This window comes from Hemiscyllium ocellatum, chromosome 15, assembly GCF_020745735.1.
Source record: "Hemiscyllium ocellatum isolate sHemOce1 chromosome 15, sHemOce1.pat.X.cur, whole genome shotgun sequence".
NCBI classification, from domain to species: Eukaryota; Metazoa; Chordata; class Chondrichthyes; order Orectolobiformes; family Hemiscylliidae; genus Hemiscyllium; species Hemiscyllium ocellatum.
Genome location: NC_083415.1, coordinates 60,252,468 through 60,280,234, shown reverse-complemented (window position 1 = coordinate 60,280,234; position 27,767 = coordinate 60,252,468). Strand labels below are relative to the sequence as shown.

At 43.7% G+C, this 27,767-nt stretch overlaps 2 protein-coding genes across 2 annotated transcripts in view; one reads left to right on the top strand and one right to left on the bottom strand.

Moving 5' to 3' along the window:
- The window catches only part of rbpjl (recombination signal binding protein for immunoglobulin kappa J region-like), a 65,459-nt gene extending 44,376 nt beyond the window's left edge, over positions 1-21,083 (bottom strand). Inside the window, exon 1 of the mRNA XM_060836225.1 lies at positions 21,035-21,083. Coding sequence (XP_060692208.1) covers positions 21,035-21,083 — 49 coding nt within the window. The remainder of the gene's footprint in view (positions 1-21,034) is intronic.
- Positions 1-27,767, top strand: part of matn4 (matrilin 4) — a 68,664-nt gene that overhangs the window by 5,070 nt on the left and 35,827 nt on the right. The window lies entirely within an intron of this gene.

The window sequence follows — 27,767 nt, the reverse complement described above, 5'->3', positions numbered from 1 at the left end:
ATGCATGGTCAATATTCAACATGATGAGGTGACAACTGCAACTCCATTGGTAACAGAGTTGCCTACATGCCAGCAAATCCTAATCCAGAGCCTGGCCTGGGATTCAAGGCTAACACTCCTGTCCACAGTGCTATGCTTTCTGTGAGATATTAAACCAAGGCCCACACCATCTGGTAATCTGGCCCATATTAATTCTGTATTAATGTAAAAGTATTGTGAAAACCGATTATGTAGCTGAGTTCCTGCCTGTGGGAGCTTGCTGTGTGGAAATTAACAGTTGTGCTTCCTAGATTATAATACTTCAAAAGCTCTTAATTGGCTATGAAACACTTTGAGATATCTGGTTTTGTGGACCATTCCAAGTCTTTCATTAATTTCCTTCTCTTTACTCCAGTGTATAACATCATCAGTTATGTTAGACACTTTGATGAATATATAAATATTTTATTATGTATAAAGTATATAAAATCCAAATATAATAATAGTCATAGTGTAATAGAGTCATAGTGATGTACAGTACAGAAACAGATCCTTCAATCCAACTTGTCTATACTGACCAGATATCCCAACCTAATCTAGTTCCACTTGCCAGCACCTGGTCCATATCCCTCCAAACTCTTGCTATTCATATACCCATCCAGATACCTTTTAAATGTTCAATTGTACCAGCCTCCACGATTTCCTTCGGCAGTTCATTCCATACACGTACCACCCTTTGTGTGAAAAAGTTGCCCCTTAGGTCTCTTTTATATCTTTCCCCTCTCACTCTAAACCTATGCCCTCTAGTTCTGGACTCTCTCACCCCAGGGAAAAGATTTTGTCTATTTATCCTATCCATGCCTTTCATGATTTTATAAACTTCTATAAGGTCACCCCCTCAGCCTCCAACGCTCCAGGGAAAACAGCCCCAGCCTGTTTAACCTCTCCCTGTAGCTCAAATCCTGCAACCCAGATAACATCCTTTTAAATCTTTTCTGAACCTTTTTAAGTTTCACAACATCTTTCCGATAGGAACGAGACCAGAATTGCATGCAATATTCCAAAAGTGGCTTAACCAACATCCTGTACAGCTGCAACATGACCTCCCAACTCCTATACTCAATATCTGACCAATAAAGGAAAGCATACCAAACGCCTTCTTCACTATCCTATCTACCTGCGATTCTACTTCCAAAGAGTTATGAATCTGCACTCCAAAGTCTCTTTGTTCAACAACACTCCCTAGGACTTTACCATTTATTATATAGGTCCTGCTAAGATTTGCTTTCCCACAATGCAAAACCTAAGTTAACCATCTTCTGCCATTCCTTAGACCATTGGCCGATCTGATCAAGATCCCGTTGTAATCTGACCCTCTGACGACCCCTTCTCCCGCCTCCAACGCACCCCATCCACCTGGACACCCCGTGCTGGCCTCTTACCCGCCCTCTGCCAACTGCCGCCGCGACATTAACTGACTCAACCTGTCCACCCCTCTTACCCACTCCAACCTCTCACCCTCAGAACGTGCAGCCCTCCACTCCCTCCGCTCCAATCCCAACCTCACCATCAAACCCGCAGACAAGGGAGGCGCGGTAGTAGTTTGGCGCACCGACCTTTATACCACTGAGGCCAAACGCCAGCTCGCGGACGCCTCCTCTTATCGCCCCCTCGACCACGACCCCACCTCCCACCACCAAACCATCATCTCCCAGACCATCCATAACCTCATCACCTCAGGGGATCCCCCATCCACCGCCTTCAACCTCATAGTCCCACAACCCCGCACCGCCCGTTTCTACCTCCTGCCCAAAATCCACAAACCTGACTGCCCGGCCGACCCATTGTCTCAGCCTGCTCCTGTCCCACCGAACTCATCTCCGCATACCTGGACACGGTTCTGTCCCCTTTAGTCCAAGAACTCCCCACCTACGTTCGGGACACCACCCACGCCCTCCACCTCCTCCAGGATTTTCGCTTCCCCGGTCCCCAACGCCTTATTTTCACGATGGACATCCAGTCCCTGTACACCTCCATCCCCCATCACGAAGGACTCAAAGCCCTCCGCTTCTTCCTTGCCCGCCGCACCAACCAGTACCCTTCCACTGACACCCTCCTTCGACTGACTGAACTGGTCCTCACCCTGAATAACTTCTCTTTTCAATCCTCCCACTTCCTCCAAACTAAAGGAGTTGCCATGGGCACCCGCATGGGCCCCAGCTATGCCTGGCTCTTCGTAGGATATGTGGAACAGTCCATCTTCCGCAACTAGACTGGCACCACCCCCCACCTTTTCCTCCGCTACATCGATGACTGTATCGGCGCTGCCTCGTGCTCCCACGAGGAGGTTGAACAGTTCATCAACTTTACTAACACCTTCCATCCCGACCTCAAATTCACCTGGACCGTCTCAGACTCCTCCCTCCCCTTCCTAGACCTTTCCATTTCTATCTCAGGCGACCGACTCAACACAGACATCTACTACAAACTGACTGACTCCCACAGCTACCTGGACTACACCTCCTCCCACCTTGCCCCCTGTAAAAACTCCATCCCATATTCCCAATTCCTTCGTCTCCGCCGCATCTGCTCCCAGAAGAACCAGTTCCAACACTGCACAGCCCAGATGGCCTCCTTCTTCAAGGACCGCAGATTCCCCCCAAACGTGATCGACGATGCCCTCCACCGCATCTCCTCCACTTCCCGCTCCCCCGCCCTTGAGCCCCGCTCCTCCAACCGCCACCAAGACAGAACCCCACTGGTTCTCACCTACCACCCCACCAACCTCCGTATACAACGTATCATCCGCCGTCATTTCCGCCACCTCCAAACGGACCCCACCACCAGGGATATATTTCCCTCCCCTCCCCTATCAGCGTTCCGCAAAGACCACTCACTTCGTAACTCCCTCGTCAGGTCCACACCCCCCACCAACCCAACCTCCACTCCCGGCACCTTCCCCTGCAACCGCAGGAAATGTAAAACTTGCGCCCACACCTCCACACTCACTTCCCTCCAAGGCCCCAAGGGATCCTTCCATATCCGCCACAAGTTCACCTGTACCTCCACACACATCATCTATTGCATCCACTGCACCCGATGTGGCCTCCTGTATATTGGGGAGACGGGCCGCTTACTTGCGGAACGCTTCAGAGAACACCTCAGGGACGCCCGGACCAACCAACCCAACCACCCCGTGGCTCAACACTTTAACTCTCCCTCCCACTCCACCGAGGACATGGAGGTCCTTGGACTCCTCCACCGGCAAACAATAACAACACGACGGTTGGAGGAAGAGCGCCTCATCTTCCGCCTGGGAACCCTCCAACCACAAGGGATGAACTCAGATTTCTCCAGTTTCCTCATTTCCCCTCCCCCCACCTTGTCTCAGTCGGTTCCCTCAACTCAGCACCGCCCTCCTAACCTGCAATCTTCTTCCTAACCTCTCCGCCCCCACCCCACTCCGGCCTATCACCCTCACCTTGACCTCCTTCCACTTATCACATCTCCATCACCCCTCCCCCAAGTCCCTCCTCCCTACCTTTTATCTTAGCCTGCCTGGCACCCTCTCCTCATTCCTGATGAAGGGCTTATGCCCGAAACGTCGAATTTCCTATTCCTTGGATGCTGCCTGACCTGCTGTGCTTTAACCAGCAACACATTTTCAACTGTGATCTCCAGCATCTGCAGACCTCACTTTTTAACCTTCTTCACTGTCCACTTCCAATTTTGGTGTCATCTGCACACTTACTAATTATACCTCTTATGTTCACATCTAAATCATTTTTATAAATGACAAAAAGTAGTGGACCCAGGACTGATCCTTGTGGCACTCCACTGGTCACAGGCCTCCAGTCTGAAAAACAACCCTCCACTACCACCCTCTGTCTTCTACCTTTGAGCCAGTTCTGTATCCAAATAGCTAGTTCACCCTGTACTCCATGAGATCTAACCTTGCTAACCTGTCTCCCATGGAGAATCTTGTCGAACGCCTTACTGAAGTCCATATAGATCACTTACACCGAATTTCACTAGTACCTGAAGATCATGTTGTTAAGTTGTGACCATACTGAGGCCCTACGTGTTGAGTTGGAACCTTGCTAAGGGAGTTATATCCTTTCATGTGAATTCTGTATAAGATATTAAATATCTGAAATCTGTACCTGAGAAATGTGCCACCACCTTGGCATCCCAAACAGCAGCTGAAGAACAAAGGAAAGAGTATTTAACCCTTTGTTTTGAGGGCTGGTGGGTTAGGATTTTTTTGTGAAGTATTCAAGCAATACTTCAATTTGGAGTTGAATTTCTACTGGTTCGATAGATGCAGAGAGAGCGTACAACTTATAGAAAGCACATGATATCTTTCAAACAGGTTTCAAACATGGCATAAGAACACAAAAAGATGAAATTTCAGTGGGAACATCGTGTTCATGTTGAGTATATTAGGAGGCTGCAATTGCTTTCACACGTGGACTCTGTCAAGTTGCCTGTTTTTTGGTGATTTTAGATTTGTGTCAGATTCTTGTAGGGCGTCGTGTCAGATCAGAAATGCAAAGAAATATCAGCAGAGGGGGTTTGAGGAGCAATGTGAAATGGTTGTAATCCCATTTGTTTTTTTCAAGCGAATTTTGGTAGTTAGAATGCAGCTGACTGTCTCTAGCTCTCAGTTCAGAAACACCTCAATTTTTAAAAATCTCAACCACTCTCTACCCATTTTTTAAAGTTTCATCATAGAATGTGAACATTGCTGACTGGGCCAGCCCATCCCTAATTGCCCAGAGAGCAGTTAAGAGTCAACCACATTTCTGTGGGTCTGGAGTCACATGGAGGCCAGAGCAGATAAGGATGGCAGATTTCGCATCACTGAACCGGGTGATTGTTTGATCCTGCTAGGAAGGATGTTGCTAAACTTGAGACGGTGCATAAAAGATTTACAAGGATGCTGCCCGAACTGGAGGGTTTGAGTTCTAAGGAGTGGCTGAACAGGCTGGAATATTGAAGGTTGAAGGGTGACCTTATGGAGGTTGTAAAATCATGAGCGGCATGGATAGTGTGAATAGCCAAGGTCTTTTCCCCAGGGTTGGGGAGTCCAAAACTAGAGTGCATAGTTTTAATGTGAGAGGAAAAAGATTTATTAAGGACCTGAGGGGGAACGTTTTTACACAGAGAGTGGTGCGTGTTTGGAAGAGCTGCCAGAGGAAGTGGTGGAGGAGATACACTTACAATATTTAAAAGGCATCTGAATTGGAACATGAATAGGAAGGGGTTAGAGGCAAATGGACCATAATGGGACTGGATCAGATTGGGATGTCTTGTTGGCATGGACAAATTGGACTGAAGGCTCTGTTTCTGTGCTGTATGTCTATATAACAGTCAACAGTGGCTCCATGGTTACCATTATTATTGAATTCAAATTTCACCACGGCAGGATTCAAAACCATTTCCCCAGAAGATTAGCTTAGGGTTCTGGATCAGCAGTCCAGTGACATTACCACTATGCCACCATCTCCACTCAAAGCCTCTTCCAGGGTCTACAATCCTCCAAGGTCTCTGCTTTTCTCCACTCTCTAGCCTCTTACCCCTCCCTTTTACATCTTCCAAACCACTTTGCCTTCAACCGTCGAGCTCTAGAATTCCTTCCCTAAAATTCTCTGTAAGCCTATCTCTCTATTCTTTAAAACCTCCCTCATTCATCTGTCCTAATATCTCCTTTTGTGACTAGGTGTCAGATTTTGTCCATTAATTCCCACATGTGGCTCCTTGGGATGTTTTACATTGCAAGAAGTGATAATGTATATTGTTATTGATCAAGAGAAAAGTTGGCTCACTTTAGGTAACACAAAGCTGTAACAATAAGACCTCTGTGAGATGAGATCCAGATGTCTTTGCTATATGATCATTTATAGCAGTCACATGCAATTATTTGAAGTGTTTCTCCACATGGGTTAAAATGACAAGTGTTAACGAGTTTTGGTGTGAAAATAGTTTTCTGTGGGCTAAAGTGCTATTTGTACAGTGACGGTCCTGTGCAAGCTATGTTAAGCCAATATTTGGCACCTTATATTAACAGCACTATGATCTCAAATATCTTTAAGAATGATATAGTTGTAATGGTAGAGGATTTAAGTTTCCAAACAGACTGGGACTGCCATAATGTTAAGGGCTTGGGTGGAGAGGAATTTGTTAAGTCTGTACAAGAAAAATTTCATATTCATATTGCGGATGTACCTACTAGAGAAAGAGCAAAACCTGACCTTCTGCTGGGAAATAAGGAAAAACAAGTGATTGAGGTGTCAGTGGGGAACACTTTGGGGTCAGCAATCATAATTCTGTTAATTTTAAAATAGTTGTGGAGAAAGATACACCTGATCTAAAGTTTTAAATTGGAGTAAGGCCAATTGTGATGGAAAGTGGGAGGCCTTTAAGAATGAGATAATGGGAGTTTAGAGGTAGTATGTTCCTGTTAGGGTGAAGAACAAAGATGATTTGTAGGGAATGCTGGATGATTAGAGAAATTGAGGCAGTGGTCAAGAAAAAGGAGGACCTTATGGGAGGTATTAACAACTGGGATCAAGTGAATCCCTCAGAGTATAAGGGTAATAGGAATATCTGAGAGGGAAATCAGGCAGTCAAAAAAAGGGACGTGAGATAACTTAGGCAAATAGGGTAAAGGAGAATCTACCAAGGGCAAAATATATTAAGAGCAAAAGAGTATCAAGCAAAAGAATAGGGCCCCTTAAAGATCCATAAGGCTGCCTATGTGTGGAACTGCATGAGATGGTAAACAAGTATCTCGCATCAGTATTTACTGTGGAGAAGGATATGGAAGCTATGGAACTAGGAAAAATAAATAGTGATGGCTTGAAAAGTATCCACATTACAGAGGAGGTGGTGCTGGATGTCTTAAAATGCAGAAAGGTGGATAAATCCCCAGGACCTGATCAGATCTATTCCAGAACACTGGGAAGCTAGGGAAGTGATCGCTGGACCCCTTGCTGAGATATTTGTATCATCGATAGCCACAGGTGAAGTGGAAGACTGGAGGGTGGCCAACCGTTGTGCCACTATTTAAGAGAGGTGGTAAGGACAAGCCAGGGAACTATAGACTGGTGAGTCTGACATCAGAAGTGGGTAAGTTGTTGGAGGGGATTCTCAGAGACAGGATTTACGTGTATTTGGAAAGGAAATGATGGATTAGGGATAAGCAGCATAGCTTTGTGCATGGGAAAAGCAGCTCACTAACTTGATTGAGTTTTTTGAACAAGTGACAAAGAAGATTGATGAAGGCAGAGCAGTGGACATTGTCCGTATGGATGTCAGCTTGGCATTCCACAAGGTTTGCATGGTGGACTGGTTAACAAGGTTAGATCACATGGAATCCAGGGAAAGCAAGCCATTTCGATCCAAAATTGGTTTGAAGATAGGAGGGTGGTGGTGATGGATTGTTTTTTAACTGGAGGCCTGTGAGCAGTAGTGTGCTACAAGGATCAATGCTGGGTCCATTGCTTTTTGTCATTTACATAAATTATTTAGATGTGAATATAGTGGGCGGCACGGTGGCACAGTGGTTAGCACTGCTGCCTCACAGCGCCTGAGACCCGGGTTCAATTCCCGACTCAGGCGACTGACTGTGTGGAGTTTGCACGTTCTCCCCGTGTCTGCGTGGGTTTCCTCCGGGTGCTCCGGTTTCCTCCCACAGTCCAAAGATGTGCAGGTCAGGTGAATTGGCCATGCTAAATTGCCCGTAGTGTTAGGCAACGGGTAAATGTAGGGGGATAGGTGGGTTGCGCTTCGGCGGGTCGGTGTGGACTTGTTGGCCCGAAGGGCCTGTTTCCACACTGTAAGTAATCTAAATAAGAGAAATGGTTAGTAAGTTTTGCAGATGACACCCAAATTGGAGGTGTAGTGGATAGCGAAGAGGGTTACCTCTGAGTACAATGGGATCTTGATCAGATGGGCATGAACCAAGGAGCAGCAGATGGAGTTTAATTTAAATAAATATGAGATGCTGCATCTTGGAAAGGCAAATCAAGGCAGAATTTGTACATTTAATGGTAGGGTGCTGGGCAGTTTTGGTGAACAAAAAGATTTTGAGGTGCGGGCTCATAGTTCCTTGAAAGTGGAGTCACCCCTCCATCTCCCCTCACCCCCAACCTTTACTAGTTTAAGAGCTTCCTGAGCATCTCTAGCAAATCTCCCTGACAATATATTACCCCCCTTCCAACTCAAGTGCAATCCATCCTTCTTATACAGGTCACTTTCAATGGAGACATTCCAATGATCCGAAAATGTGAATCCTTCTCTCCTGCACCAGCTCCTCAGCCAGACATTCATCGACTCTATCCTCCTATTCCTACCCTCCCTAACTCATATAGTACCAGGAGTAATCCAGATATTACTACCCTCAAAGACTCCTTTTTAAATTCTTGTCTGACTTACTATGTTCTCTCCTCAGAACCTTGTCCTTTTCACTTCCTATGTTGTTAGTTCCATTGCGTACAATGATCCCCTTTGAGAATATTCTGCATCCTCTCTGAGATATCTTAGATCATGACTCCAGGGAGGCAACACACCATTCTGATTGCTTGTTGTCAGCCACAGAAATGTCTGCCTGTGCCTTGGACTAGAGAGTCTCCTATTACAATTGATCGCTTGGAACCTCGCATACCATTTGAGCCGAGCTTGGTATGAGGAACTTGGCTGTCAGTGTTACATTCACCTGAGAGTGCAGCACCCCCTATATTTTCCAGAACAGCAATCATGCTTGAAATAGGGATAGCCACAGGAGACGCCTGCACCACTTGCCTCCCTCCCTTACCTTTGCTGTAGGTCACTCATCTACTTGACTGTATTTTTGGTTTATCTCCCTCCATACAACTGCCATGCATCACACTCTCTAGCTCCTGTAAATTCCTCATTGCCTCCAACTGCTGCCCCAACCGATCTATACAATCCAGTAAGATTTGCAACCAAACACATTTCCTGCAAACATGGAAACTGTCCCTAATCTCCCACTCCAATGGGAAGCACACATCACTCTACTAAAGGCCATTTTTGCACTTTACCAATCTACAGACCCAGAAAATAGCACAGTCTTACTGCTCTAAAAACTCTACTCCAGACTAACTGACTACCCATGCTTTTAGATTTTTAAAGTTTAAGCAAGAGACAAATCTAAATAATAACATATAATAAAAAAACCTGTTCTACTCACTATTGTAGATTCACAAAAGAAAAACAGTAAGGTTACACTTTAAAAAATCACTGAGCTGCTCCCCTCCTGTGAGCTGACATAGGTCAGCTATAAATTTTGCTGCTGGTTTATTTCTTTTAGAACGAACTCCAATATTCAGAAAGGCAGTAGTTGGGCAGGTTCGTTGCTGGGTCAGACAGAAGTGTAGGTTTCTTTCTTTTTTGAATCACTACCCATGTGGTCACTGTCCTTTGTTTGTCTTCCTCCTTTTTAAAGAGCCGTCATTTTGATTTTATTTTTCCCCAAAGTTCAAAAACAATGTAACAGCTTATAAAGCAGTAATTAGTGCTTCTAGAATTCGAGGAAATCAGCTCCAATGCTGAAAATGCCTCAAAAAAGGAAGAACTCTTGCATCCACAATTTTCTGCTGTCCTCCATCTTAATTAAACTTGAAAGAGTGCCAAAAAGATTTATAAGGATTTTGCCAGGGCTGGAAGGTTTGAGCTATTGCGAGAGGCTGAATAGACTGGGGCAGTTTTCTGTGGAGCTTTGGATGCTGAGGGATGACCATATAGAGGTTTATAAAATCACGAGTATGGATAGGTTGAATAGCCAAGGTTTTTTTCCAGTGATGGGGAATCCAGAACTAGACGGCATAGGTTTAGGGTGAGAGAGGAAAGATTTAAAAGGGACCTAATGGGCAACCTTTTCATGCAGAGGGTGGTGCATGTATGGAATGAGCTGCCAGAGGAAGTGATGGAGGCTGGTACAATTACAAAATTTAATGGGCACCTGCATGAGTACATGTATACGAAGGGTTTAGAGGGATATGGGCCAAATGCTGGCAAATGGGACTAAATTAATTTAAGATATCTAGTTGGCGTGGATGTGTTGGACCGAAGGGTTTGCTTCTGTGCTGTATATCTCTATAACTCTCACACTAACAATTGAGCAAACTTTTCTTGTTCCAATTTTTATCAAGTTCTGCAATTGATCTGGGAGTATAACAGCAAAAGGAGCATCCTGCATTAAAAGGATAATCATTCCAATGTTACGTGTGTAAATTATTCAGCTGGTGTCTCGAATTGAACTATCTTTAAACACTGGAGAGACTCAACAGCATCTATGAAGAGAGAAATAGATTTAACATTTTAAGTCCAGTATGAATCTTCTTCAGGACTTCTCAACTTGGGAGCTCTGAAAACAAATCATGTCCCACTTGAAACCTAACTCTGTTTCTCTCTCCAACCATGTTGCCAAACATATGATATTTCCTGCACTTTCTGCTTTTATTTCAGATCAACATCTTCAATAAATTGCTTTTATCTTATGAAGGTTGTTATTCTATTTTAGTGTCAAAAACAAAATGAAAATTACTTAAATTCTGTTTCATATTCTCCAATAAAATATTGCAAACTAAAAAAAAGTCATAAGCTTGCTCCTTTGTCCTTTAACTGAGTATTCATTGTTGCTACTGATTGTTAAAGATGAGGATGGTGATGTACACGGTATTTAGAAAGCTACAGACCCAGTTTCCAAAATCCACAACTTTTCCTCTTTATTTCTTAGAGATTTGTTGCATTAAAGGAAATGTTCAGCGACTGCCAATGCCAAAATGATTTCTTCCTAATGCATAATAAATTCCATTTTAATGTTTTAGAAATCTGTTTCTGATATAGGGGGAGAAATAGTCTATAATATTCCATGATTCACTATTTACATGGAAATGTTAATCTTCTCAAAATGAATGACAATTTTGAATAGGTTGACTAAACTATGCTACCTTACCAGGTCCAAGTCCATATTCCAGGTCCAGACAATGGGGTGGCCTCATGGTTCAGTGGTTAGCACTGCTGCCTTACAGTGCCAGGGACCTGGATTCACTTCCAGAGTTGGGTGTTATCGGTGTAGAATTTGTGTGGGTTTCCTCTGGGTGCTCCAGTTTCCTCCCACAACGCAGGTTAGGTGGATTGGCCATGGGAAATGCAGCGTTACGTAGATTGGGTTGGGTCGAGGTGGGACCCTCTTTGAAGGGTGAGTGGGCTGAATGGCCTGCTTCCCACACTGTAGGGATTCTATGATAACCTGCACCAAACTATAAAAAGCACATGTGTATTTGCTTGAAGCATCATTCATTGAAGGCCCCATGTAGGGGCTCCCAAATCATATGCTAAGAATTATCAGATCCTATAAATGCAGCCAAAAGCATTAATCTTTATTCTCGGGATACGGCCGTCACAGACAAGACAGCATTATTGCCCAACATAAGAGGATAGTAGCAGGAGTTGAACTGTCACGGGCAGGATGGTGGAGACGTTCCTACATTGCCGATATGTAAGGAGATCAACGGTGCTGAAGGAGCAGCCAAACTATAGCCAAGACAGGACACTGTTACCTGGAGGCATTGGTGGTCTCCAGTTGGGGAGTGGGTCTAAGTGGGATGCTCTTCTGTTATGGGCTGTATGGCCTGCTTCCACACCGTAAGGACTTTATGATTCTAGTTTGCTCAATTTCTGATCGGAGAACTTCATTCCCCAGGGAACAATTCACTGACCCTTCCCTGATGTACCTCTGAGGCCTTTTATAAAAGTGGCAAACAAAACTGTGTACAGTCCTCCAGATGTGTCCAGTTGTAACAAGATAATTTTATTCCTCCACTCCCAACCCCCCCACCCACCTCCCACTGATATCATTCACACATTATTTGTATATATTTATATCTGACCAGTTAGGTTCACTTGAAGACTTTATCCTAAAAGAGGAGCATTACAATTAAAATCTAAACTTGGAAAAAAACGTTTAAACACAAATGATTAATCCATGGCATTTAACATGAGGAATATGGGGCACACACAACTCTGGTAATACCAGCCAAGATGTAGTTGGAGGTGCAACTCTGAGATTGGGATCATCAGCCACACGAGGACACGCAGATCTTATGACCAGTGACATGGAATTTCCTAGGTGCACAATTAAACTGGTTAGTGAGTGGTTGCCAATGCTTCATAAACGTAATCTCCAGAAATGAAATTAGACACCAAGATTAATGAACCAAAATAAACAAAGAAAGTAAAATAATCCCAATATTAAAATGATAAAGAATTGCTCAGCATGGGAATTATCAAGAAAAAAAATGGAACTATCAAGACAATGATCTGGGTTTTCCACTGTACAAAGCTGAAACATGATCTTTGAAAAAAGATCCAAAGACTAGAAAGTTATGTAATGTGGTTATGGTGAAGGATAGAGTGGAACCCAATGACTGGTGTGTCCTGAACCAGGGGGGTCACAGTCTAAGGATAAAGGGCTTATGCTCGAAACGTCGAATTCTCTATTCCTGAGATGCTGCCTGGCCTGCTGTGCTTTGACCAGCAACACATTTGCAGCACAGTCTAAGGATACCGAGTAGGTCATTTAGGACTTAGATAAGGAGAAATGTCTTCACCCAGAGAGTGAGGAGCCTGTGGAATTCTTTTCAACAGAAAACAGTTGAGACTAAAACATTGAATATTTTCAAGAAGGAGTTAGATTGTAGTTCTTGGGGCCAAAGGGATCAAAGGGTATGGGAGAAAGCAGGAACAGGAGACTAAGTTGGATGGTCAGCTGTGATCATATTGAATGGGGGAAACAGGCTTCAAGGGCAGAATGGCCTACCCCTGCACTCATTTTCTACGTTTCCAGTTGGAGAGATTAAAAGAGCAATGACAAGATTTCAGAATGGTAAAGGAGGAAAGCCCATCAATAAATATTACTAAAAACCAACCAAAGTTGGACTGGCTTAAGAACATGGTGTAGGAGTTGACTGAACAAAGATTAGAAGATGTAGACTAAAAGACTGAAAGAGAATGATGATGATAGGCAACTTGAAATTGAAAACAAGAAGAAATTGGAGCTTTATGAGAAAGAGCACAGCCGGTCAGGCAGCATCCGAGGAGCAGGAGAATCAACGTTTCGGGCATAAGCACTTTCCTCAGTGTGTCCTCACTTTCTCCTGCTTTATGGGAAAGGACCTGTCCCTGGGCAGATTGCATTAAATTGCCCACTCCCCACCTCCCCTCCCCTCTCCCCCCACCCCCCCCACAATGGAGCCAGTAAGAGTGGGGGAGTGACACATGCAGGTTGCTTCCTTGCACCCTAATTCTGCACCAGTGAGAACTACCAGAAATGGAGACCAGGCTTAAAGAGGTCCTGGACAATCCGGCTGGGCAGAAATCCAGGCCCACAACCTCCGTCTTTCCAATATTTCACTGGAGCACATTTCTGCTCATCCCTGGATACCAGGCAAGAAACATGACACTTGATGACAACATTGCAGCATTACGGTGGGACTGGGTGCCATCAATATATTTGTGAAATCATTTTAGCAGGGACAGAGACTGCAGCAAAAACCCATTTTTAAACAACTTTCTGGTGGGATCTTATCTGAACTTCCAAAAAGGCTATAAAGATAAATAAGTGAAATGATTGTGTTATTCTATTAAAGTTACTTCATTGTGTATATACCTTTCTGTTACAAAAGAACTTGCACACCAGTTTTCCATTTGGTAATGTATAATTCATAATCTCCCTTGTCAATACAGCAAATGCTACACCATTAAGTATCCACTTATCTACATTGAGTGCGCAGAGTAAATATAATAATCTCATACACTTCATATATCCCTGGACTGTTTGATGTAAGAATAATTTTATTTTTGCTCTTTTATCTTTAAGCCAGGATGATTGGTTACAACAAGAAAGTTAGTACAACACCTGAATAGGACACTAAACAAATAGATTTTTAAAAAAGGAACTGTGGATGCTGGAAATCAGAAACAAACCAGAAATTGCTGGAAAAAAAATCTGTCAGCATCTGAGGAGAGAAAATAGAGTTAGCGTTTCAGGTCCAGTGACCCTTCTTCAGAACTGACCGTAGCGAGGAAGAAGTTGGTTTGAGAGGGAGGAGGACGGGGAGTAAACGGTAGGTGGAAATGGAGCCCAGGGGGAAGAGAGAGAGAGAGAGAGAGAGAGAAAGAGAGAGAGAGAGAGAGAACAGTAATCACGCAGACAAAGGAATGGGTAGAGGTCAGCCTGAGAGAATCAATAGGTGGCATGGTGACTCTGGTTAGCACTGCTGCCTCACAGCACCAAGGACCTGGGGTCAATTCTGACCTCAGGCGACTGTCTGTGTGGAGTTTGCACATTCTCCCCGCATCTGCATGGGTTTCCTCCAGGTGCTCCGGTTTCCTCCCACATTCCAAAAGATGCGTAGGCCAGGTCAATTGGCCATGTTAAATTGCCAGTAGTGTTAGGTGCATTAGTCAGGAGTAAATGTAGGGAAATGAGTCTGGGCGGGTTACTCTTCAAAGGGTCGGTGTGGACTTGTTGGGCCAAAAGGCCTGTTTCCACACTGTAGGAAATCTAATCTAATAGCTCAGAATGGGGCCATATCTTCAGAAATGTTCTTAAGGGTCACAGGACCTGAAACGTTAACTCTGCTTTCTGTCCCTAGATGCTGCCAGACCTGCTGAGTCTTCCCAGCAATTTCTGTTTTTGTACCCAAGTAGGATTTTGGTGCTCAAAAATTCAACTCCCTTGCAAGAATGTTTCTAATTCAAATAACTCCTAAGGTTTTACAGTAGTACACTGCTTGTCTGGTTCTAATCGATGCTAGTGCTATGCATAAACATAATTTAGATCAGGACTATGTCACAGAGCCCAAAGGTTACAATTCCTAGTTATTAAAATAAAGCTAATAATTCACCTACGACAGAAAGAGATTAACTATTATCAAACCAAAAGTATTTTAAACTGTCTTGTGTAGAATAAAAAGATTTCTAACAAAAACTGAAAAGGATAGAGGATACACAATAGAATCCCTACAGTGTAGAAACAGGCCCTTTGGCCCAACAAGTCCACACTGACCCTCTGAAGAGTACCTCACCCAAACCCGTTCTGATTACTCTACATTTACCCCTGCCTAATGCACCTACCCTACACATCCCTGAACACTATGGGCAATTTAGCATGGCCAATTCACCTAAACTGCACCTCTTCAGATTATGGGAGGAAACTGGAGCATCCAGAGGAAACCCACACAAACAGTCTGAGGCTGGAATCGAACCCGGGTCCCTGGTGCTGTGAGGCAGCAGTGCTAACCACTGAGCCACCATGCCACCCCCAATCCTACCATAAACAAAAGGCTAGGAACATTGGGAATGAATGAAGTAGCTGGGGGGGTTCTCCAGATTGGAGGTGGTGAAGGGCATCTAATCAAGGTTTTTAAGATTACAAATAGGGTAGTGTGGAAGATGTTTCCACTTCTGAGGAAATCCAAAACCAAAAGCAGAGTCATGACAGTCAATCGTGCAAGGACAGTCACAACTAAATACGATAACAAATTCAAGAGAAATTTCTTTACTCAAGTGGTGGCGAGAACATGTGTCCGATGACCCGAAAAAAGATATGTAAAGCAAATAGCAGTCGTGTAGCTTAGCAGGTAGCACTCTTAACTGAAAAACCCACAGCTCCGAGTTCAAGTCAAAGCTTACACTCCAGTGTAGTATTGAGGGAGGCTTTCACTGTCAGAGGCACCAATGTTTGGTTAAGATGTTAAATTCTAGAGAAGATCTAATGCCTGCCAAAGCAGATGTAAAAGATTTTGAAGAATAGCAGGAAAGTTATCTTCAGTCTCCTGGTCAACATTGGAGTCAGTGCCATAGAGATCTACAGAAAAAGGCCCTTCAGTCCATCACATCTACGCCAGTCAAAAACAAACCACCTAAATATTCTAATCCCATTTTCCGGCACTTGGCCCTAGCCTTGTATGCCTTGGCAGCGCATGTCTCAATACTTCCTAAACGTTGAGGGTTTCTGCCTCTACCATCCTTACAGGAAGTGAGTTCCAGATTCCTAACATCCTCTGGGTGAATTAGCTTTTGCACACATCTCCCTCTAAACCTTCTGCCCCTTGATCAAAATCTATGTCCTGTGGTCATTGATCCCTCCCACAAGGGAGGCATTCCTTCCTGTCTACCCTATCTATGCCCCTCATAATTTTATACTTCTCAATCATGTCTCTTCTCAATCTCCTCTACCTAATGGAAAACAGCCCTAGTATGTCCAGTCTCTTATCATAACTGAAATTCTTCAGCCAGGCAACATTCCAAATGGAATGTTTGTTATCCTCTGCATTTCCATGGAACAAATGTAGATTCGGTCATGGCACCTAATCCTCACTCCCTTCACTCAACCATTAAATACTTGACTAAAGGCAATTGTCATATATTGGACCAATGGACATCTGAAGCCCTCTGTCCCACTCTGTGCCAAGAGGACTTAACAGGGTAAAACCACATAAGGCCCCAAGCTTCGACAATGCAACCTCCTGAAACCCAGATACATCAGCTCAATTTCAATTTATATTTCTTGGTAGTACGTTTGCCTTGTTTGACCTTCATGAGTATGAGAGTTGAAAAGCCTTGCTTTCAATGCTATTCAAGTCATTAAGTCATACAATAGAGAAGAGGTCCTTTGGCCCATTGAGCCTGCACTGACCTACCTGCACTAATCTCACTTTCCAGCACTTGACCTGTAGCCTTGAACATTATGCCATTTGTAGAAACATAGATATTAGGAACAGGAGGAGGCCATTTGGCCTTTCAAGCCTGTTTTGCCATTCAATATGATTATGGCTGATCCTTATCTCAATGTCATATTCCAGCTTTCTCGGAATACCCTTTCTGCTTTAAAATCTAAAACATATTGAACTCTTTCTTGAATATATCCAGAAACGTGGCCTCCACAGTCTCCTGTAGTGAAGAAATTTCTCCTCTTCTCAATCCTAAATGGCCTACCCTACATCCTGAGATTGTGACTTCAAAATCTTGACTTGCCAACCAGGGAAAGCATCCATTCTGTCCAGCTCTGTTAGAATGTTATAAATTTCAATCAAATCCCCCCTCATTCTTCCAAACTCCTATTAATACAGGCCCTGTCGAACCAATCTGTTCTCAAGGACAGTCCTGCCATCCCAAACCTCCACTGCACACATTCTATGAAAGTTTGTCCTTTCTTAGGTTGAGAGACCAAAACCACACACAATATTCCAGCTGTGGTCTTACCAAAGCCCTGCGTAACTGCAGTATGGAATCCCTAGGTCTGAACTCAAGTCCTCTTGTAATGATACCCAGTTTATCACTTGTATTCCTAATAGTTAATGGAACTTCCATATTCACTTTTCTTTGGCTGCTTTACAATGATGCCCATATCCCTTTGTACATCAAAATAAAACAGAGAACTGCAAAACTGCTGGGGATGCTCAGCAGATCGGGGCAGCCTCTGTGGAGGGAAAACAGAGTCAACATTTTGACTCCAGTGACCTTTGTTCAAAACAGAAGGAGGTTCTCAAGAAGGGTCATGGGACTTGAAACACTAACTGTTTCTTTCTCCACAGACGTAGCCAGATCTGCTGAGTTTCTCTAGCAATTTCTGCTTCTGTGTGTTTCATAAGGTGGCACGGTGGGTCAGTGGTGACTGTCTGTGTGGAGTTTGCACATTCTCCCCATGTCTGCATGAGTTTCCTCTGGGTGCTCTGGTTCCCTCCTATGGTCCAAGATATGCAGGTTAGGTGAATTGGTCATGCTAAATTGCCCATAGTATTTAAGGATGTGTAGGCCAGGGACATTAGTCAGGGCAAGTGTAGAGTAATAGGGTAGGAGGGTTGGATATTCTTCAGAGGGTCTGTGTGGAATGGCGTTTTCCTCACAATAGGGATTCTATGATGTCTGCAGTTCTTATATCACACATCCACATTTTCCACCAGATCATAATCTACATATTTGCCTGTTATTCTGAATTTACAACAAAATATACTTCACGTTTAACAACAACATTCTGCATCTGCTATGCATTTACCTGCACGTTCAAATTGTTTGAATCGCCTTGAAGCCTCCTTGCATCCTCCTCACAATCCCATTCAGTTTTATGTGTCAGCCATTCAGGATTTATCACACAAGATCTAAAAGAAATCTGAATTCCTATCCTCAAAACAATACAATGAGAGCTTTCAAATACTTTTTTTTGAAAGGGTTACAAGAAGCAAAGGCAGAAAAATGGAAATGAGGCATGGATCAGTCATGAGCTAATTAACCAGGGCAAACAATGCATCTAAATACTTGCTTTATGTTTTTATTCTAATTCTGAGTTGATGCCTCGTTACCCATTCATCAATCAACACAGAGTACAGTATTTCGATGACATTTTCCACACAATTCATGTATTGTGTTTCTCCACTGGACAATAATCTGGTTGAGATTTAATGCTCCGAGTTGGGGAAGGCGATTTCAGAGACAATAAACCTCCCAATGAGAAAGCTTGCCAGATCAAGCAACAATTAGGTACTTAACAGTGAGCTTTACGTACAATCAGGAGCATCTCCACTGAGGTTCCACCTTGCCCAAGGCTGCTAGCTAATAAACAGCATTGCTGAACACCCAGGGAGTGTGGCCAAAGTGAGTTGCAACAATGAAGAGATTTGTTTGTGTCGGGGTGACGGGGGGCTGCTGGGGAGTTCATAATGTCAGGAGCAAGGGTAGCTCAATGGCTTTCAGTGGCCACCCCCTATCCCAGTTGCCCCCAGGTTTGGGGAAATATGTCCCCATTTGAAGACCACCATTTTTCTTAACTGCCAAGAAGGCAGCTCATTGGGTCATTGCTGTGTTATGGACTATCAGTGGACATTAATTGACCGCTTAAAAGCCCCTCGCTGGTATCTGGTCACCCAGGGACCTTCCTGGTAATTGCTGAGGTGGCAGGAAAGAGACAAGTATCTCTCCAGGACTAACCCCCCCCCCCTCCATCCTCAATTATCTGATCTTCCTCACCAACTTTGGGGATGCGAAAAATCACCAGCCAATGTTTTTAAGCTTTTCATATTAGCTATATAACAACAATGTTAGAATAGCACTTCTCCTAGATTGAAGAAGCTCAAAGAGAGCATTATCAATAAAAAATTTTCTCAAAAAGCTACAGAAGGAGATATCAATTCAAACAATCAAATACTTGGTCAAAAGGGGTTAGCTTTTCTTGAGTATCTTTGAGGCTAAGAGAGAGGCAGAAAGTGAAAGACAGGGAATGCCAGAACTTAAAGTCACAATGTTTAAAACAATCCTGGCCTCCAATGAGTAATCCAATTTTCCAATCTCTGCTTCAACTCTTGTCTTTACAGAATGAAACTGCAATTATATAGTGCCTTTGACAACCTCAGGGGGATGTCTGCAAGGGGATTATTCGATCTCTATCAGCAAGTTTGGACTGCATGAGGACAAACAAAATTGGAGTGGTGGTAGACCATTCGGCCCACTGAACTGCATTACCATTCAATCCCATCGTGCCTTATCTCTGCACTGACTTCTATTCCATTCTCATTGTAATGCATTTGGAACACAAGACCATAGTAATAAAGGGCACAGTTGCAGATTGTTAATGTTGTTTTTAAGTTGGAGCTTGTTACAAAATTTAGGAGTTATCTTTTATATCTCAAGGGATTTAAGAGTCTCTTTTGATTTTATTTGCAAAAATATTATCTTCATAAATTATGTATAAGTACATTATAAGAGTTCAAGTCCAACATTATAGAAATACGAAAAAAAACATTTTCCAAGAGTTTTGCGCTCTAAGGTACTTCCATCCAAATGCAAAACTTGAAAATTTACCAAACATCAGCAAAATTATTGACAATACAACACAAGCTACATGGTGGGTCAGTGGTTAGCTCTGCTGTCTGACAGTGCCAGGGTCCCTGTTTCGATTCCACCCTCGGATGATTGTCTGTGTGGAGCCTACGCGTTGTCCCTGTGTCTGCATGGGGTTTCCTCCCACAGTCCAAAGATGTGCAGGGCAGGTGAATTGGCTATGTTAAATTTGCCTGTAGTGTTCAGGGATGTGTAGGTTAGGTGCATTAGGCAGGGGTAAATATAGGGTAGGGGAACGGGTTACTCTTTGGAGTTGGTGTGGACTTGTTGGGCCGAAGGGCCTGTTTTCACACTGTAGGGATTCTATGATCTAAGCTACCAGGGGCTCTATATGTTAACAGACCTTTGGGATATCATCAAGGAAGAAAGGCCTTAGTCTGTGACTTTTACGCACAATGCATTGGGGGAGGCTTCTCCAAACTTTTTGTGGTTCCCTCAACACAGACCTGAAGCTTGGAATTCTCCTGTTTGCAACATTCAGCAGAGGACAATTCTTTTATTTGATTGAGTTAGTCAATAAATTGGGTGGTATGATGGCTCACAGCACCAGGTACCCAGGTTCAATTCTACCCTCCAGCAACTGGGTGTGTGGAGTTTGCACATTCTCCCTGTGTCTGCGTGAGTTTCCTCTGGGTGCTCAAGTTTCCTCCCACAGTCCAAAGATGTACAGGTTAGGGTGGATTGGCCATGCTAAATTGCCCGTAGTGTCCAGGGGTGTGCAGCCTAGGAGGATTAGCCATGGGAAGTGCAGGCTTGCAGGATAGGTCTGGGTGGGATGTTTTTTGGAGGGTCGGTGTGCACTCGATGGGCTGAATGGCCTTCATCCACACGGTGGAGATTCTAAACGCCCTGGAGCGTTTCACAGTCAATTAAATTCTTTGTGAAACAGTGACCAACCAAACAAGCAATCTGCAGTAAAACTGCCAATCCAATCAGTTACAGATTGCAAGTGTCATTGGGAAGTTGGAATGATCAGTTTCAGGTGAAATGACCATTGTGGAATGTCCGGGGCTGTTGTATACATTGGACTCAAGTGGCTTTCTGACTTTAAGCCCACCCACCCCCTCCCTCTGGGGGGTTGGTATACAGGATAGTGGGTAGGACCTGGTCTCCAGCCCCGGCTACTTACTGCAGTGGGTCCGGCTCTGGTGCGCGGTTAGCGGAGAATCCCTGGACATTGTGCCGGGGCTCGGTGCGTTCGCTCCCGCTCCTCTCTCTCCGAGAACCCGGCACTTTCTCCCTGTGGTCTAATCTGCTCAACACACGGCTGGTTCTCACGCCCTCTTCCCCTCCCATGATCTGTCAACAAGGAAATGAGGAAGCGGATTGAACAAAGACAGGGAATTTAGTAAAGAGAGAACTTTAGCAAAGACCAAGTCTGGGGTAAGCGAGAGTAAAGGAGTTTGTCAAAGGGAGACAGATAGGGAACCTGGCAAAGAGAGAGAGAGAGCGAACCAGGAGAGAGGCAACTTACCAAGAAGAGACAAGGAAACGAGAGAACAAGATGGGGAAGCTGGCAATGAGATACTCCAGCTATTCAGAATCGGAACCTATGAACTGATGTGTCCTATGCAGTGGAGATGGAGCCCACAGCTTAAGTAGGTGAACTTTAGAAGTGCCTCCATGCATCAGGTGCTCTCTGAGAACCTCTGTTTTATTGTTCTAAACTGTGGCCACTATTGCTAGATACCTAGAACAGAGGTCATTGGCTGTGGATGTGACCTCCTACCCCACTAGGGGGTAATTATAGGACCTGGACAGACACCATCAAGAATATGCTGGTGTTGCCTCTGTAATATGCCTGCCCTCCGCAGCATCTTCCAACTACCCACAAGTGGGCATATTGCTCACTGCAACCAGGTAGGTATTCCCTCCAACTTCCATTCCTAGCAAGGTCAGCAGAGAACATAAGAACATCAGAAGTGAGACCATTCGTACCCTTGAGTCTGCTCTGCCTGTGTTCAGTAAATTCATGGCTGATCTGGTCGTGGCCTCAATTCCACTTACTTGCCTACCCCACCGTCATTAACCCTTGATCAAAGGAATGGTAGAGCAGGGACCTCATCAGCTCACTCACTCAATGCCCTGTCCTAACCTACTCCAGGTCCCACCCTTGGAGACTATCCTAACAGGACAGGTAAGATTCTGCCTTTAACCCAGTGCTGTGATGGAGACTGGAATTCACATGTAGACCAGAGACGAGGAGAAAGTGAGGACTACAGACGCTGGAGATCAGAACTCCTTCCTGAAAGGTGTCAATAAACTCATTGTGTTTTATGATAGTATTATTGGTTAAATACCTGGTGGCACCTCATGTCCCCTTGATGTGATAATGTCGGCAAATCACTTTTGAATCTGTGATCTCTGTGGAGAGTGGGGGGAAGAAAGCTTTTTTTTATATATTCATTCTTGCTAAACCTAGCATAATTTAAATACTGTAAAGAAAACAGCACAGCTTCTCTAGTCTGTCCATATCACTGCATTCCCTCATCCCTGAGACCATTCCAGTAAATCTTTGCTGCACCTCCGTCACCTGTTGAACTTCTGACAACCAGTTTGGTGAAGGAGAATCAATCTTTACTCCGTTATAGACTTTTTCATAACGTGAAACGTTTTGCCAATGCACCCTGCCTAACTCTACGCCTCCCCAGTATGCAGGCCTTGTGGGCAAAAACTAAACGGGTTGGAACGCTACTCCCTGAAGTTTGGAAGAATGAGGGGTGATCTCATTCACATTCAGGATTCTTAAGGGACTTGACAGGGTAAATGCTGAGAGGCTGTTTTCTCTCATGGGACAGTCTAGAACCAGAGGGCACAGTCTCAGAATAGAGGGGCATCAATTTAAGATGGTGTCTAGGAGGAATTTCTTCTGAGGGTTGAGACTGTTTGGAACTCCTTGCCACAGAGAGTTGTGGGGGCAGATCCTAGTGTATATTTTAAGGCTGACATAGATTCATGATCAGTTGGGAAATCCAGGGTTACTGGGAAAGAGGATATGAGGAATGGCTAACTCCCATTCCTATTTCTTATTGTTTAAATGCCACCAGTGTTACATACTGTGTATATTTCTTTATGCTTTGCATAATCAGAGTAAATCAAATCAACAAATTAAGTTAGGAGGACTGCTAACAAAGCTTTGAAGGAAATTTTATTTAATGAAATTTTCTGGGGAGGGGGGGAAAGGGGGTGAGTAGGAGGGAAATTATGTGCTTTTTCCCCTTGAGCTGCCCACTACAGAAACTTCAAATGATACCAGTAGAATATATGTGCTCTTTTTTCCCAATCTGTCAAGTCTCTTTCAAATCCTTAAAAACCAAACACCTCTTTTAAGACAGGCTGCAACAAAAACAAACTTTTAAAAGAAACTGATCATAATTCAGTTGCGTTTGGGGACTTGAGGAGGTGTTTCAGTCCCCATAGTTTTCACTGTCATAGAGGAATGTCCTCTATTCAGCATCAAATCAGCAGATTAATAAATAACCAGCCTTTTAAAGGGACACCGTAGGGAAAACAACACTTGAAAAGGAAGATGTTGAAACAAGGTGGTGTTGCTGAGGGCAATGATGTGTTTCAGCTGCTACAAACTGTCCCTTCATACTATTCTAATTAACCAATCAAGAACTAATAATTCAGTTAACTAATTAAACAGTAGTGACTAGTGATAAGTTTTTAATGTCTCGTTATATGTACTCAAGTAGTTGTCTAATGATTATGTCTCACTTGTATACACTTATATTAATTGTGCAAATTAAGGTTCTAATGCCTTTACGGTGCCCAGAATTGGACAAAATGATCCATTGAGGCCTAACTAGAGTTTTAGATATTTTTAACCAAACTGTTCAGAAATGTCATGGTATACCTTTGGGGTAGGTAGGGCTTGTACCCAGATCTTCTAAAGACAGAAATGAGAGTTTTATAAAGGTTTAGCAGGAATTCTGTCCTTTGTATCAACTTCTTTAATCAATATAAACGTGTCAATCATCCCTAACTCTCCTCTACTCAAGTCTGACGACTAAATAATCAATGTTTACATTTTAATTGTCCCTATTCAACAGAGTTAGTTGGATAGATACAGGATCTAGCTTGTCCTTCAAGGAAAGAGTTAAAGGGGTCTTTCTGTTATGTGTTTTCAGTTCTATGACCGGTGGCTCAAGGGTTAATTCAACTCACTGTTGCTTAATCTGCCCCAATGACATTTGAGATGAATCTGTTAAAAGTTAGAGTGCAGAGTGGAGAAAGCAAACTGATTGCGAGCGGAGGGTGGACAACAAGAGCTCCCTTTGTATGGCAAACTTCTGACACAAGTTTCAGAGACTGTACAGGAAGCCTGACGCAAAGGTTAGATTATTTCAAACATCTCTGAAGAGCTGTTCAAAAGCCCTTCAATAGTTTTTATTACCAGGGAATTGACGAACCTGAAGCTTTGGGACACTGAACAATAGGCTTCTTCAGTGAAACCTTCAGTCCTCTGTACTGGAGTCATGTTAGAGTTTATATTTATATAACACCCTCAGGACGTCCCAAAGCACTTTACAGCCAATGAAGCACTTTATGAAAGTAATCACTATTGAACTGTAGGATATAGGAAACTGATCGGTAATGTATTCAGAGAAAGATTCCACAAACAGCATCATTGTGTTTACCAGTGCAGATGGGGTGGGCGGAATGGCATTCTCCTACACTGTAACCATTGCTTATAGAGTCGTACAGCATGGAAACGTACCCTTCAGTCCAACCAGTCCATGTCGACTAACTTTCCCAAACTAAACTACTCCCACTTGCCTGTGTTTGGCCCATATCCCTCTAAACCTTTCCTATTTTTGTGCCTATCCAAATATCTTAAATTTCTGTGATCATGGCCAGATAATCTGTTTAAGGTATCAGATGATGGATTACCAGACCATAGGGGCTGCTCTCTCATTAAAGAGTAGCAACTGCTGGTGATTTAACCTGAGGGCCACCAGACCTCGGGGAAGGGAAGAGGTTGAGAAGGAGAGTTCTTCATGGGAACCTCAAACCAGTGATGGGAATTGAACCCACACTGTTGGTAGTACATTATATTGCAAACCAACCATCCAGCCAACTGAGCTAAACCAATTTCCCAGATAAATTTCAGTAAGAACAGCAAAACAAAATCTCTGCTACGCTGTATGTTATACCAAGTAGGAACTTTCCTGTCCGCTTAAGAGAGATGACAGTACTTCAATCTCATCTTATGAAAAATACTCGCTTCTGGAAGTGCAGCACTCCCTCTGTACTTGGTAAGAATGAACACCTAGATTTTGTGTCAGGTCTCTGGTTTGTAGTTTCACCCTCAGCCATCTGAATCAAAGGCAAGATTTCTTCCTGTCCTCCATGACTGACCTGTAACTCAATGATATGCACTTGTCCCAGGTAAGGTCAGAGGTTGTGGTGTGACATTGCAATCAGCAGGAGAGGAAGCACAGCCATGGACTGAGAGAGAGGGCCCAATGCGTGGCACCTCACCAGTAATGGGTTACCACGGCTAAACCTTTCTTTGGGGCTGTGCAGGGAGAGGCTTCCATCCATGCACACCCCCCAAGACTTCCCACCCTTTGCTATTACCGTCTCCCTCCTGTAGCTGCAGTGGAATGTCCAGTGACAGGCCCTCTCTGTTAAAGCCAGCACCACCCAGACAGGTGGGGTCAGATGCACGGCAGAGTTGACCTGATTGACTGACTGGTTTCCCACACCAACCCGACCTCCAACATCCTCCTACACCGGAGATGGGAAATCCAGCATGAAATAAAATAGTTGCTTATGACTGACTTCTCCAAAGGTTATGCATTGGTTAATAAGTAACTGGGAAAGGCAACAGGTTTGCTAGGAGACATTTTACAAGGTGATAATTTCGCTGAATAGTTTCTAATCACCATCTGGAAGCAGAACATGATAACAGCCTTACAATGAAACTGGGTCCACTGTTCTCTGGTTAAAGGGATAGTGTTGCTTCAGGTTGTAACTCTCTGGTCCTGTACTACCTGTTTAGCTAAAGCACAAATAAAAACCTTTAACAGGAAAACTAAAGGCATGAGATTCAAAACACCTTTGTGTTGGTGCATATTCTGGTCTTAAGATATAGGGGATACCTTACCCTGCATCTTGCCTTTCCAAATCAAATCATTGGGATGATAATTGCTGCCAGAGACAGATCATGGAGATAAAGGAAAAATACTGCAGATGCTGGAAATCTGAAGTAGAGCTAAAAAGTACCAGTGAAGCACAGCAGACCTGGCAGCATCTGTGGAGAGAGTTAATGTTTTAAGTCTAATAGGATTCTTCTTCAGAACAGATGTAATTGTAGTAGTCAGCACAGAGCCAGGGATTTGAGTACAAAATTAATAAAACCGAGATTAAAAAGTTTTTGGTGCCCACAGAAGTGAATGTCCAGCCAATGAAAGCATTAATTAGCCTTAAAAAGTAGCAAATCTTTACAGTATTTCAGAGCATCCCAAAGTTCTTTGTTATTGTTGAAATAGAATTGAAGTGTCACTATTGTTGTAGGAATTGCAAGAGCAAATTTAAAAGCTGCAATGTCATAATTATCTTCCTTTAGCATGAAAAAAAAACTTCTAATGCTAAATCTGAAATGAGAACAGAAGGTACTGGAAGTACTCAGCAGGCTGCCAAAAGTATTGAGAGTGTGGTGCTGGAAAAGCACAGCATGTCAGGCAGCATCTGAGGAGCAGGAGAGTCGATGTTTCGGGCAAATCCTGACGAAGGGCTTTTGCCCGAAACATCGACTCTCCTGCTCTTCAGATGCTGCCTGACTTCTCTGCTTAACCAGCACCACACACTTGACCCTAATCTCCAGTATCTGCAGTCCTCATTTTCACCTGCCAAAAGTATTGAACGATTCCACTATTTTCTATGTTGTTCTTTCAGGTGATTGTGGTTGAGAGAAGAATGTAGGCCAGGCCATCATGAAGAACTGCCTTGTCCTTCAACATTGTAGTCTCTTAGATTAATATCTCATCTGAAAAACGGTACCGCTGACAGTGCTGCACACCCTCAGTTTGACACTAGGAGTGTCAGCATGAGTTTTATTTTCAATCTCTGGAATGGGAGTTGAACCCATGGCTTACATACTTTAAACTGAACTGCAGTCGACGTCCACTTTGACTGCTCCTACAGCATACTAGGTCTCCTGGAGCAAGGAATTTGTCCTGTTTACATTGTAGGGTGGGCTTTGAAATACCATCTGCACTGTCTGAAATCACTGTCTGATCTGCTCTAAAAGGAGTATCACCTCATTTAGGATACTGTAGGAGGTGTGTGTCAGTGCCGTCCTGAATGAAGGGAACATGAGGCAGCTTCTATATATGTCAATGCCTTCAGATTGAAGAATGTGTACACAGAGGGTTGCCGGGTAGCTGAATATAGGGGACTCACGAATCATAATGGCTGACTGAAATGGGAACCTGAGAAATTTACAGCACAGAGTTGGCCATTTGGCCCATCATGTCCATGGCTGGCCAATGAGAAACCTGCCTCTCTAATCCCATTTACCATCTCCTCAGGGACATACTTTTTCATGCTCAAGTCAATATCTTTTTTAAATGGGGTGAGGGTTTCTTCATCTATTGTTCTTTCAGGCATTGAGTTCCAGATTCTCACCACCCCCTAGTGAAAAAAAACCCCTTTTGAATCCTTTTTTACTGTCATAGCGTTGACCTTAAATCTATACCACCTGATCATGAGCTCCTTAGCCAAGAGGAAGGGGAAGAGAATGATTAGGGAGGCTCAACCTGTGCTCTCACTGTTTTATACACCCAATTAGACACCCCCTCCACCTCCTCTGTTCTAAAGAAAATTACCCTCGTTAATCTAATCTTTCCTCA